At 37.3% G+C, this 14,182-nt stretch overlaps 1 protein-coding gene across 16 annotated transcripts in view; it reads right to left on the bottom strand.

Moving 5' to 3' along the window:
* Positions 1-14,182, bottom strand: part of LOC124168340 (muscleblind-like protein 3) — a 1,078,040-nt gene that overhangs the window by 10,831 nt on the left and 1,053,027 nt on the right. For 13 of the 16 annotated variants that reach the window (XM_046546513.1, XM_046546512.1, XM_046546514.1 and 10 more), the window contains one exon: positions 10,610-13,695. In XM_046546513.1, the coding sequence (XP_046402469.1) occupies positions 12,784-13,695 (912 nt within the window). In that variant the 3' untranslated portion in view covers positions 10,610-12,783. Of the gene's footprint in view, positions 1-5,693; positions 5,779-8,120; positions 8,183-10,609; positions 13,696-14,182 lie in introns of those variants that run through there. The other 3 variants (XM_046546523.1, XM_046546526.1, XR_006866916.1) reach the window with 2 other exon arrangements.

The following is a 14,182-nucleotide window of genomic DNA, read 5'->3' as shown; positions in this document are numbered from 1 at the left end:
AATCATTCAAATAAATAGATTCATACATTTCTGAGATGAATCATAACATAAACAATCTTCTCCATTCAGATATCCTCTCATAAGTTTAAAATAATTTTGAGAAAGCTTCCACCCATTTTTAATGAGTCTGGTGATACTATTAGAGTTTTGGTTCATTTATTCATTCAGGTTAGACCATCGGCTGAAGAGATCAGAAAAGAATTGAGGCCTCGGAGTCCTGGTGCTGGAGGAGGAAGCCAGAGATGAAATAGACGGATAGGGTGAGAAACGAGGAGGTACTTAGAAAAATAGGAGAATAAACAAGGGCACCGAGGATCACTGAATGCCATAGAAGAACATGGTGGATAGGCCACCTGATGTAACACAGCAGCTACGTGGGAAACATATTCTAAGGAAAAATTGATGGAAAAGTCCCCTGAGTCAGGCCAAGGGACAAGTTCCTAGGACAGATGAAGAAGGATTTAGGGAAGAAGAGCCACAGGGAGGCAAAAGAACTAGCTAGGGATAGAAAGAAATAGAGGGCTGCACTACACCCATCTAGCAATATTATGTGTGTATATAAAATTGTCCCCGACAAAAAAGTGGCAGCACTAAGCACTTATATACCCTTATATTCATCACCATTAAGTAACAATTGTTACATACACACTGCAGCAGGGAGACAGATGTTGTGGATTATTGCTGGAAATATGTTTATTTAAGGTGATGATACCATCGTAGGGCGAAGCAAGAAAGAAATAGTAGAATAACGCAAGCAAAGAGGGCTTTCTACAAAAAGAATCTTCTTACAGCTGAGAATACAAGTATAGAAGTAAGGAAACAGTTCATCAGATGTTATACATATATAGATTATGTTTCTCTATGAAAGCAAGGCTTGGACATTGACAGCCGCAGAGAAATAAATAGTGTAAGCATTCGAAATGTGGTGCTACTGAAGAATGAAGATAAAATGGATTGACCGCGTAAGTAACGAGGAAGTGCCAAGAAGAGTAGGAGAAAAGGGAAGCCTACTAAAAACCTTAGGGATGGGCAGAAGATGGGACAACTTAGTAGGCCACGCTTTGAGACATGACGGCCTCATGAAGACAATCGTTGAGGGACAGGTGGAAGGGAAGGAGGGCAAGGGACGGCCCCAAATGAGTTACATAGGACAGGTTATGAAGGATGTAAAAGTGAAGAAATACATCGCAATGAAAAGGCAAGGGGAATAGGAGAGAGGAATCGAGAGCTGCATCAAACCAATCTTAGGATTGTTGACTATTGATGATGATGGTGCATTCATTATCTGACAAAACTCTAGCGCAAGAAGCACAATAAATGGTGGTCGAGGATTTTTATAAGTCTACAAGTGGACGACCAATATTTTTGATGGGAATTTTCCTGAGCAAAAGAACGAATGTCCATTCATGAGGGGTAGGAAAGTGAATGCCTCTGAAGTATTCAGGAGGGCATTCTCCCACCCTTTAGCATCTCAACTCAGCAGGAGGCAAGACCTTTCCTTGGGCGATTCTGCTCGTCCCTCAAGCCCATTAGTGACCATTCCCTCAGCTTAAGTCCATTGCTGTTACCTTTTTCAGTGGTGGTTTAAAAAAATAAATATGATCACTATTATGAAATGTTTAACATTCCAATGAATTCCTAGTATCTTGCTTAGAATTGGCAATTATTAAGTAAAATTCTACCTCTCAAACGAATCCAAATATTTTCTGTTGCATCGCAAGTTCCCATCATGTTTTCTCCATACCTTTTTCCTAAATATTTGATGATGTATAATAACTTGGTGTAATTCTAAAACTTACTGTGATTAGATCTGGCTGCTAATTGTAGGAAATTCACCTTAAAAAATTGTCATGCCTAATGATATCATTGAGTTTTTTTCTTTCTGAGAACTTGAAGTGAATTTAGTTTAAACCATCTTTCCAGGATTTCTTTCTTAAGTTATAAACTCATTAGTGATTAGGGGACTCTCCTATCATAGACCAATTCTTAATAAGATTATTTGAAAGAAACTCCGCTGGACCATCAGTCATCACTCATAATTTACCTTCCACCCAATATCCTCTACAACCCATTGACTCTTTTTCATATTTCCTCAAATCAATAGGGTGGTTTCTTTTTATTTTTTATTGCCTAAATCCTAAGATAATTACTCCAGGAGTACGTATTAAATGCTTTTAAATTTTTAAATTACAATATCTATTTTTCGCAATTAAATGAAAAGTGAAAATTTTCAAGCGCGCGAAAACGCGACGGCTTAGTATAAATGTCGGGAAAACTCCGTGTGACGTTGTTCTCGTTCCCCCTGCTGCAAGTGAGGTGACCTTGGGGCTTGAGGCTTTGAGCGCTGATACGATGCACGATGCTAGCAGGTAGCAGAGTACCATGCTAGCTGGTAGCGCTTGGCTTAAATAAGGATTATTAATACCTTATCAAACGAAGAAAACTTTCCGACCTTAGCCAGTTTTAATAGGTGATTATTAAGACATGTTTCCCTGAGCTCTGTGCCTCATGCATGCATTGGTAATCTTAGACGATGTAAAACTCCTATCTACTTGTATAGAAACTAGGTCCCTCTGACGTCACGTGGAGTGACATCGCATGGGCGCCAATCTGGCCTTTTTCAATTGCAGTTAAAATTGACCATTGCCATTCGTCTGAACTGGGATTTCTAAAACCAAATAATTTGTATATTATGAATACACTAATGGTGGGTAAGGCATTGCAATCAATGCCTTTCGTTTTCTTTGATGAAGGAAACTACCCTATTGTAATCATATTTGAACTTTTTCCATGGATGATTTTGCTGGATTCTAGATTCCTCTATCAAATTCACAGATTAACTTTCCTAATGAATTATGTGTTTACTATACTATGTCGCCCTCCCCATGAATGTATATTTCCCTTTTTTGAGTTCTTGTAGAATTAAAAAAAAATTAAGTTCGCAAATGCCGGTCCAAATCCATATGAAGAGAAGGAAGGGAAATACTATTTTGCAACATCATCTAAAAATTTTCATGATCTAATTATTTTATTAGATGAATATCCAAAAATGGTTAATGTTACTGTTATTAATTCATTCAAAATTATGAAATAATTGCAAAAACAAGAAGAATTAATTTCAGGTATCCATACTAACAAGTTGGTGAATAGTTAAAATTAATCAACTATAAACCTTAAAAATCACAGTTTTAAATTATCTCATCTTTTATAATCAAAAAACACCTTAAACACACTTAATGAACTAAGAAACCTTATTACAAAATTTCAGTGTATCAAATTGTAGCCGAGGTCCCACTCAAAAAAATGACTGAAGAAAATAAACAAGAATTTTTAAAATTTTTTTTACTGGAATTTCATAATTTTGAGGCAAAAAAGCTGAGAGATGATATTAATGGGAAAAACGATGACATCATCTGCAATAGCAATTCATATGGATCAAGTTATGCTACGAATATAAAATTCACTTAGATAGAAAAAGAGGCAAAATGATCAGACAATTTGTGAGAGCAATAAGTGAAAGAGAATCATTGAAATCTTCCCTTATGATAGCTCAGCACTATTGAAAGCTAGATAGTTGAGCTCATGGGGAAATGTGAGCATTTCCTTGAGTGAAACATTGGCACATAAGTTGCAGAATATTAAATTCCTGCTCCATGAGCAGTAGTGAAATCCATGTGAATTGGCTTGGGAAGATGATGGCAATGGCAACAAAATTTTCCCATTGCAATCACTATGAAATTCACTGCTGTTCACACTGCAGGACTAAAATAAATACATATTTAAAATGAATGCCAAATTCCAAAATTAAGTGCTGGAATAAGGTTCACCACTGTTAACAGTTTCTTTGAAGCATATATTTCCCTAGTGTTCCCATCCTTGATTGACTGCAAGGGCCTAATATCTAGTATGAAGAACATCAAATTGCCTTGGGAATCAAGGAACCTGGATGGCGTAGAGCAGGGGTTCCCAAACTTTTTTGTACCACGCCCCCCCCCCCCCCCCCCCCCCGCTACACATATCAGCTCCCCATTTTGCAATACCCTATTTCCACGGTGCCGTACATGCCAACTCATACTTATACTCATACAAGTTTGTGCCTACTTGATACGGTGAGTAGGTAGATTTTTTTGTTCACTGTTGAATGCGGTAACGCAGAATGGAAAGATTCAATAATTGTACGTATGATGAAAATTAAAACAAGTATTACATGAAAAACGAATATAATTACCTGTAACCTTCTTTGATAAAGTTTACAACTTTATTGAAACTTTACAAAATCAATTATGAAAACTTAGAAAGACTTTATTTCAAAGATCTGAGGAAATTATTTTTGTAATTTTTTTATTTATTTCATTTGGGTGTCACGCCCCCCCTGGAATTTCTCCATGCCCCCCCAGGGGGGTGCGCCCCCCAGTTTGGGAACCCCTGGCGTAGAGGTTTGTGCAGTGGTTCTGAAAGCAAAAGGTTTGTGGTAACGGGAGTAGCTAGGGTATGTTGCTTCACCTGGCCTCTCCCAGAAAAATTTGGCAATTTGAAATTGTGGTGGACATCACACACGAGGCCAGAAATTTGTTTCGGGGATACTTGGGTGGAATTTGGGTTGCCTCAACCGATTTTCTTTGTTGATTCACAATCATTCGGAAAACCATACATATTTCATTTAGTCAGCTATGTATTCCATTTTGATAACACTAACAGTTAAATTCACGATTGTTTATTGGTAGACATCATACGAGGATAGATGAGCTAGGGCTACTGGTCTCCTCAGAAGATGTATTGCAAGTAGTGGCCTCTGTGGAAAAATTTTCAGGGGGACTGAATCCCCCATGGCTATGGGCCTGGCAGCCACACTTCACACAGGGCCGCCAATCTCACCCCTGTGAGCACAGTCACATCGACCTTCTATGTACTGAGTAAGAATGACGCAAACCCGTACGTGCAGAAATGGTGGTTGGTCTTGGGGTTTTCTCATTGGCCCCAAAGCCATATTCACTTAATACAATTTATGCGCTTCAATTAACAGTGAAGAGGAATTTCTTCCCAAGTCAATGAATGTGATTGGCATGTGGAAGTTGTGAAAGTGAGATCGCGCCCTCAAAAATTGCAACAACACCATTAGATGTATACATATATTGCATCCTGCCTCTTCCTTGTGTCTATATAAATACTGCAATCACCTGTGCTATACTGAATCCCTCCAGTTATCGCCGAAATTACTTCTATCACAGTTATAACACCAGAAGTGCTACAAACCTACACCAAACCTATGTCAGGACTAGACATACTGCACTAGGACAAAAAAATATGGGCCTTATACTATTTAACAAGTTACCCACTGAAATAAAAAACTGTGAATCGAAAAGTTCATTCAAGTATGCACTTAATCAATATTTAAAAATACATGTCTTCTACTCAGTCGACGAATTTATGCAGCACACATAACTTGCATTAATTATATCTTGACCTGGTATGTATTTGTTTGCAATTACAAATTGCTGGACAGTTTACTAAAGTACTTGTATTAAAATGCGTTTATGTGTATATATTTCATTTTTTGTATTGGGTTAATATTTTCTGAATTTGTAAATGACGAATACTATACCTACACATGTTTGTACAGTCTTTGGAGAATAAATTCTATTCTATTCCATATAATAATGTGAATTAAAGAATAATGGGCAATGAATACTCACTTTCTTGAAGGTGAACAAACTTGCAGGCAGGGCGTTTGCAGTTGTGGCGATTAAAATCTTGGCACACCCGGAGGGTGTCCAGTAACTGAAAAAGTAGTTAGGATAAAATTAGTTGAAAACTTGTGAGCTTACATCCCAAAAGATGACATTATTAATCTTTGATACCTTGTGGTGATGTCATCCTCACAGGGCTACTTCTTACATAGGCCCTCTACTGAAGCCAAACGGCATCCAAAAAGTATTAGTTTTTAACACTTACATTTGTATCAATGTGTTTTATGTCAGAGTTTATCATGATTTGTATACAACTGTGCATGTATATACTGGCAAATAAGCAAGAAATATTTCTTTCAGTTGACTGATCTACAGTGCTAAATTAGCATGCACCTCATGTATAAGTTCACAGAGCCAAAACACCATGCATGTCACTAAAGATTTGACAAAAACTGATCACCTTTAACTACAACTGAGAAAAGCATTTATCACGAGTCTACTAGAACACTTCAAACAATCATGACATGGAAATACTGTGCACGAAATAATTTGAAGGTGTGAACTTATTGCCAATTCCATTTCTCATAACATTTATGCTGCTCAGTTTTCATGATTTTTATCACCCCCTTCATGAGCATAGCAAGAAAGCCTTCACTACTTTTCCATAGAAGTCCTGGAATGGAGATATTAGAGCAGGATAATGTTTGAAGTATTTCCTTTAAATTCCAACATCAAGGTTGTGATTTCATCGGAGCAGGAAAAACAATTGTAGCTTAAACATTGCACAATTCACTGCTAGATTAATGAAAGTGAACATAAGCAACAGTGGGATATTTTTGCTAAAACATTACTTTTGCCCATCTTTTTAAAAGAAGCATATTAGCAATTTCAACATGTTAATCATTCCATTCTTACAAGCCCCATGCAAATACCAATCCCATATGTGCTTCAAAATTCATGATCCTCAAACTACAATGGGCAGAAGGGTCGGGAGAAATAGAATTTACACAAACAGGAAAGACTTTGGAATATCGTTATGCAAAACTAATGGCTCACACAATTCTATAAACAAAACATTTCAAGAAAATGAAGAAACCCTAATTATGATCAATTCAAGACAATTGAATGTTAACAATCAATCGGATTATAAATGAAGAAAATAGCTACTAACTTGTATGATCCATGGTCATGATGAGGATAAATGAAATTATTTTTAGAGCAAAAATAGGCATTCAAAATAATGAGACTCCAATGATATAGTCGTCCTCAAAAGCACAGCCACTCGTGGAAACTCAATGGTCTTAAAAAGGTAAAATTTTAACACCATACTTGAAGGAAATTAAATTTATAGCATTCATGGAGGAATTCTGAATTAAAATCAATTGTCTTGCTATGATTACATTTAAGGACTACTAAGTTCCATTTAAATTGAGAGCGTGGTACATAAATTCTAATATAATGTCCTCAGGCACAAAAGCAAATAAAACAAATGTAAATATTAGTCATTAATGTTAATAACAAAAATTTGAATCAAAAGATTTTCCACAATTTCAAGCACAATAAAAATAAGCAATTTCCACACTAAGCTTCAACCATGATTAGAACAAGATGAGAGGTGAGATCAAGCCATTAGACAGTGAAACAATAAACATACAATGAAATATGTACACTCTCAAAATAATTGGAACATAGTACGAATAGGGAAAAATCAAGGCCACCAATAATTCTTGGGCAGTAAAATTATTCCAAATACATAGTAGCCAAAATATAGAAAGCTGTATTCCAAAATCCCAAAAATTTATGTCCTTATGGTGCAAAAGTAAATATTACTAACCCTTCAGCTGTGAGTATTTAATTTTTATCAATTTGAGAAGAGACAATTGATGAATAAAGTGCTCTAGAATATTTCATATTTTTCTTCCTAATCATTCGGTCTTAGCACACATTTATATGGCTTTATACATCCATTCAAATGATAGTAATATTGAGTTTCTTAAAAATTTATTTTAATTATATTGATCCAGAAGATTGATGAGTTCCTCTAATACAGATGCAATAATTATTAAAATGAAGGACATCTCAGTACTTTAATCGTTACTAAATCATTCATTAAATAGGTTAATCAAATTGAAATAAAGTGAAAAGGCTGAAATGCATGCAAATGTGTTTAATGAAATTTCAACGTAAAATCGATCAATTCCTGACAACCAAAGCAATTTAAAAGAATGGCAGATTTACCAAATCGCCATGAATATGTGGAATCGTAGAAGAATCTATAAAAAATTGCACTTAATCCCCATTCTTTGATCACACGGAGAAGCAACCAAAATACACCAGTCTTTACCCTCTTTGGGAAGGAACAGAAAAGGCTTTCACAGCTGACGGGCTAATCAATGGTGTTAACTTTATGGGTGTAAAGAATAAGCAGTCTACCTGTCCTTGCTCATCAGTATAGACGACATAATGAGCGTTACTTGGTGCCACAGGGAGCAGGGCTATTCTCGAGGACACCCCCCCAAAATATGTATGGAGACCCCAAACCCACCACACATGCAGCAAACAAAGAAGCACGGAGGCATTGCGGCGCGGTGGATGGCAGCAGGCGTGCAATCGGCAGCGTCAGTACCGTCGTTTTGCCAGTAGTTGTTTGGTTGTGGCAGCAGCGCGGCGGTTGCAGATGGAGAGAAGGGGGTCCAAGACGGATTGGGGGGAAATGGGGTTGGTTGGTCCACAATGCCGGCAGGATCATGTACGGAGCCCATACCAATATATGTATTGCAACCACCATTTGGTAAATTTAACGCAAACACAATTGCACCACCACATATGTTAACAGCCATTGTGTCAATATATATTTATATATGTATTGGTATTTCCCAACCCCGTGAGTGAAAATTGAGTTAAAAAAAATAATTGAGAAAACAAAAAAATTAGGAGTAAATTGTGATCAGAGGTTAAATATCACATTATTCAATGCAACAAAATAACAGACACATCACATTTCATCAGAAGAAATATCACAAAAGAGAACAAAAGTGTCGATGCAGGAACATTTAGTAATAAATGTAAATCAGCACGGGTTTTTTTTTTAAATAAAAGAAGTATTTTAAGAGTATATTAAGTGCAAAATAGTCCACAATGGAGTGATGAAGAAGGTAAAAATGCATTCAAAAAGATAGATAAATTTTGATCAGGCAATCATAACAGCCATGGTATGAAGGAAAATAGGTTGTACAGCAGGCAAGTTATAAAGTATAAGGTGTAGTATCGATGCCAGGAGAGCCATGGAGAATGTTTATCATCGGCCAAATTGAGGTCAAGCATGGAAAAAACAGAGAACAGAATTGCAGACAAATGAAAACCTGCATCACAGGGTACCATGCTGAATGCAATAATTGGAAATAAAATTTCAATGAATCTATACTAATATATAGTATCACTCAAAAATCATGCAAGTTGCAAGCAATCTTATTTGAAAAATCCATTTATTTACCATTGGATGGCATTGCACTCACTCTTTAAAGAATTACATATACTCTATAAAAGTAAGGAAAACTGATGCTTGAAAGAACACTTATCAGCATTAGAAAGCCATTCATTTACTCTTTTACTAACTAATTAAACATTTGTGTAAAGTGTTGTTGTAAACTGTTGATTAACTATGAGTATATAGATGGCACACTATTCACTTATATGAAAGGAATGAAATTGAATTGATCATGATATCCAAAAACAATCACAGCAGCACAGCAATATAATGAGTAGATCAGAAAAGCAAATATTTCTCTATGAGGAGTAATGCCATGATGAGCTGTCTTTTTGTCTAAGAACAGCTAATCATAAAGCCTGCTCATAATTTTCATTGCAATTTGATCACCAACCATAATTGACATTATGATGCAAACACGTGGAATCCCTAGTCTGGAGGCAATCCAAAAAAGCTGAACCTGCATTTCATATTTTCTGGCTTCCAAGGCAACCTTTAAAAAATGATGTCAAATAATTCCATATCTAATAAATGGAAATTCATGGGAATTAGATGATGACTTTTCAGTTAAAAGTTGAAAAATTATCCACATGAGAAACTTTTGAATTGAATCAAGACTCAATTTTACTTCTGAAATAGGAATAAATATGGTTCGTACATATTATAAGAGGCTGGACTTTTGGCAAAAAACACAGAAAGGCAATCCTTTTCATTGGTAATTTCTTCAAAGCAAAAGGCAAAATAAATCGTGAAAGCATCATAAAATCATAACACAGGATGTCAAAATTCCGGAATGCGTTGCTACTTTGATAGATAGTTGTGGGAATAAGATCACTACTTGCCTTCACCACAAAATAACCATACATAGAACGCATCACTTTCGCCACTACAGGGTAAGTAAAACCCTAGAGACTATCATGTAAGCCAGAAAATATGATATTTACCTACAACTTATGCAGGACATAATAAAATGCAAAGCTTTCACACACCCACGTTATAAACAGGTAAATAATGGTGCATATTTCAAATAAATGAAAATATGCATGTAAATAAAACAACTTTTTAAGTGGAGAGAGGAGCAGTACAGTGGATAAAAAAGTTTTTTTTTCCACGAGCCAAAAAGAAATGACAAAAGGCTTGGGGTATGGTTCATGGGGTTTGGAAGCAGGATATTAATGTCTTACCTCTTGGAAACAGCATACAGAGATGCAAAGAGGATACGGAAACACACTGCTTAAACGTATTTTTTTTTCAATTTGCGTGGTAACAAAACAGGATCGAGATTTCCTTTTTTTTGTCCATTTTTTGCAGGAAAATATTTTCAAGGATATTTTTTTTTCGGAGGGTAAACAGGATATGAAGGGTATAAAAGGCTAGCATTGTGGGGCCAGGAAAAGATGGAAAAAAATAAGCATTAATAATAAAACAAATATCATGCACTTCCAAGCATTATTATTACAAATACTGGCTTCAATTTTTTTGGCCTCTTTACATACAAAGATCAGCAAGGATTAGACAAGTACAGTACACAATGTCAATGGATATACAGTCCATCTGTGGTGGCTATAGCAATAAGCGTGGCGTGTAAAAGTCAGGCAGCTTTAGAGAGCAGGGCCCCCAAGAGAGATAGATAAAGAGGTTTTGTCAAACAACCTTAATCCGTTAAAGCATGGGTTGGAGAGAGAAAAAAGGCATTAGACTGTGAAAAAAAAATCAAATAAAATGTTTTGCACCCATCACCTCAGGCAGACATGCCTTACATCCGTGCCTCTCAGACAGAGGGGAGTAAACATGTTGTGAGTATATCGAGACACATACGTGGAACTGGTTCAAACAGGAAGAGAACACAAAAAGTACACCTCTATAGAGGCCCTGCTCTTGCAACCCCAGATCCTTCAGAGTATACAAGATAGCAACAAGAAGGCACTTCCAATTACTGCAAGATAGTATAAATATATATATACTTATATATTTTTGTATTTAACTTGATGAAAGAGCTACAATATCCCAGAATCTACAGGGAGCACTTCCACAGTGATGTGACCATAGGCAATGCAGCATAGAGGAGAGCGTTATTTAATAAGTGTACACTACTGATACCTCAAAGTAACTACCACAACATTAGCAGGTTGTTTATGCACGGTTTAAATGTACCAATATCTACAGATTGGACAATGCAAACAAGTTTCAAAATAGCTTTATATATTCAAAATTGTAATCAGATAATGTTTATAATACACACAAATTAGTATTTATCTAGACAACTTTCACCCATAATGTATAAACTGTGGTTGAGATAGTAAAATACAATTCAGTTGGGTGACAATTACAAGAAAAAACATGGATTTCTAAAAACATATGATAATATAGATGAACAAATCGGTCAATATTTGACCATATACATCTATATTCATAATATATATATATATATATTACTTTGATTCACCTTGGTAGGGAACACTATATTGTACAAAAATTTGCATCACTTTCATAGGTAATACTTTCCATTAAATGTGAAAGTCTTTAGAAGTTTCTGGTTACTTGCACCATTTTGTGTGATGTCACAAAGTTAATGCTACAGGAATGGAGCAATACAATTGTGGAATTGCCCTAAAAGGTGATCACATTAGTCCTCCCCTATTAACAACTATCAAATACAAAAAAGGCTTCTATGAAGCAAATGACAATTATCATACGAGATGTAATACTTAAGTCCCCATTTTCACTGAGGAATACTACGTAAAACAAAACAGCAACACTACAAAGTTAAGAATATTAAAAAAATCAACTGCTGTAACACATATGTCCATTCAGGCAAAACAAGTGAATCAACATGAAAACATTCTAGATATATATTATATAATTTCTCATTATAATAATAATGATAAAAGGAACAACAACAAGTGACGATCTACATTGTCTCTATTTGTCTAGCAGTAAGTCAGATTACAATTTTGGAGCAGACCAATCAACCATGCTTTCTTGGGCTCCAACAGAGATTAAAAATTTGAAATTATCTTCCACTTTTAAAATGCAGGCCTCCTCAATAGAGCATGCAAGAAAAACCTTTGAAATTTACATATGAATAGTGCATTTGGATAAGAAAGTTTTAGCCTAACACCTAAAAAATACAATCCCTGCGATGAGGAACCAAATATAGCTGAGGAGAAGGAGGAAGTAAGGCTGGGGGATAGAAGGGCTGGAAAGAGGCTTATTTTGCTAGCATCAGGAAGTCGGGAGTCAAACATGAACAATCTGCAAAACACCTATGTTAAAAATACTCTCACATGGACTGCCTGGTAACAACTTCCCATTATCCTTTTTTTCAAAGATCAAATCTGTAACACAGTCATTAAAAAACTATAGTTATGCAGAGCATCTGCTATACTTTTGGTCCATTAAAATTTACGAACTGTCCCTTCACTCAGTTCTTAACATTTATTTCTAATCACTTCCAGGAACTATGCCTCTCAGAGAGGCATTTTTATTTCATCACAATATCCCTAGTCACCTAGACACTAAAAATTCCTTCATTTTCTTTTTGGACAGGACTAGATTAAAATAATAAGGAACATTCTAAAAAATATGAAATTAAAAAATAGAAACACTCTAAGACGTTCTCATCTTTTTATAAGGCTGAAGGCCCATTGCTGCAGCCAGGATGCTGTTAGCGTTCCCGGCTGCAGCCATTTGTGCGTATTGCGCCAGCAGGGCATTCATCGGTTGCGATTGTTCAGGCTGTTGGTGGCCTACAAGTGCGTACGAGGGTTGCAGGAATGGTGAGGAGGCTGGGCGGGGAGGAAATGCATTTTGCGGACTCAAGAGCGCCTGAGGCAGGAGTTGTGGGTGGGACAACTGCGTGCCAAGCATGGCCCGGTAACCCGTCAGGTTCGTCACCGGGCCGAGATACGGGTTGGAGTTGGGCATGGTGGGTGGTGGGAAGCGGGCTATGCTCTGGGCTTGCATGGGTTGCTGCTTGTTGAGCGCAACGCCGGTGAAGTTGAGGGCGTTGAGGTGATGCAGGGACATGGGAGAGGGGGAGGAGGATGACGATGAAGACACAGAGGAGGCGGAGGAGGTGGACGAGGAGACCACAGATCCCGTCGAGGTCACAGGGGTCAGCCGCCTGGCGGCTTTCAGAAAGGCCTGCCGATTGGCAGGGGGGGGAGGAACCCCACCCGGAGGCCTACCGACATTTGCGAGGCCAGTCTCAGTTCCAGAGTTTTGCATCTTCTGCGTGGCGGCCACTACCTGGTTACTCCCTCCCCCTTCGTCATGTACGGAATGAGCAATGGTGGCAGCGGTAGGGGGTGGGGGAGAGGGGTTGGCCGTGGAGGTAGGGATGGAGGGTGCGAGGGAGTTAGAGGTGTTGGATGGGGCACTGGAGTACTCACATGACACAGGGACAAAGGGTTGTTGGAGCTGCATCAATTGCTGATAGGTTGTGGCATTTGGCTGGTACACGGGCACCCCAGACTTGTCGGCTGCTGGTCGCTTGTATGGGACCATTCCAGGAAAGGCCTGTGGATAAGACAAGGGAAGCCTGTGAGAGCTGGTCCAAAGCAATTACTCACAGGTTAACGATACCAGGGGCATAGTATGTTCATCAAGATCATTTGCAAGCATTACTTTCACAGAAAAATCCGAGTACCATTAAGTTGACCTAATTGTAAGTCTGGAAGATTCTGTAATGTTAGGTACAGGAAAAGATAATAAAAAGCCCCCTAAAATAAGATAGTAAACGTAATATTACTTAATCAATGGTAGCAAAGGAATACCAATCACCTGGGAATTACTTCATTCACTTTCTCAATGGATGGGCACAGTCCTGATTGAGCGAACGTAATTTGAAGTAGGTGCATGCATAACATCAACAGGAAACTATTTATTTGATCTATGAAAAGAGTTTATTCATTTTGGATTCATCCAAGAACAATAATGAGATGAAGGAATTGTTTCAATAGAAAACTTGATCCTCTTTAATTTGATGAAAATGATATCAAAGTTC

Source organism: Ischnura elegans, chromosome 11 (assembly GCF_921293095.1).
Source record: "Ischnura elegans chromosome 11, ioIscEleg1.1, whole genome shotgun sequence".
In the NCBI taxonomy this organism is placed as follows: Eukaryota; Metazoa; Arthropoda; class Insecta; order Odonata; family Coenagrionidae; genus Ischnura; species Ischnura elegans.
Note: the sequence above shows the minus strand (reverse complement) of the source record. Positions and strands in the feature narration are given on the sequence as shown.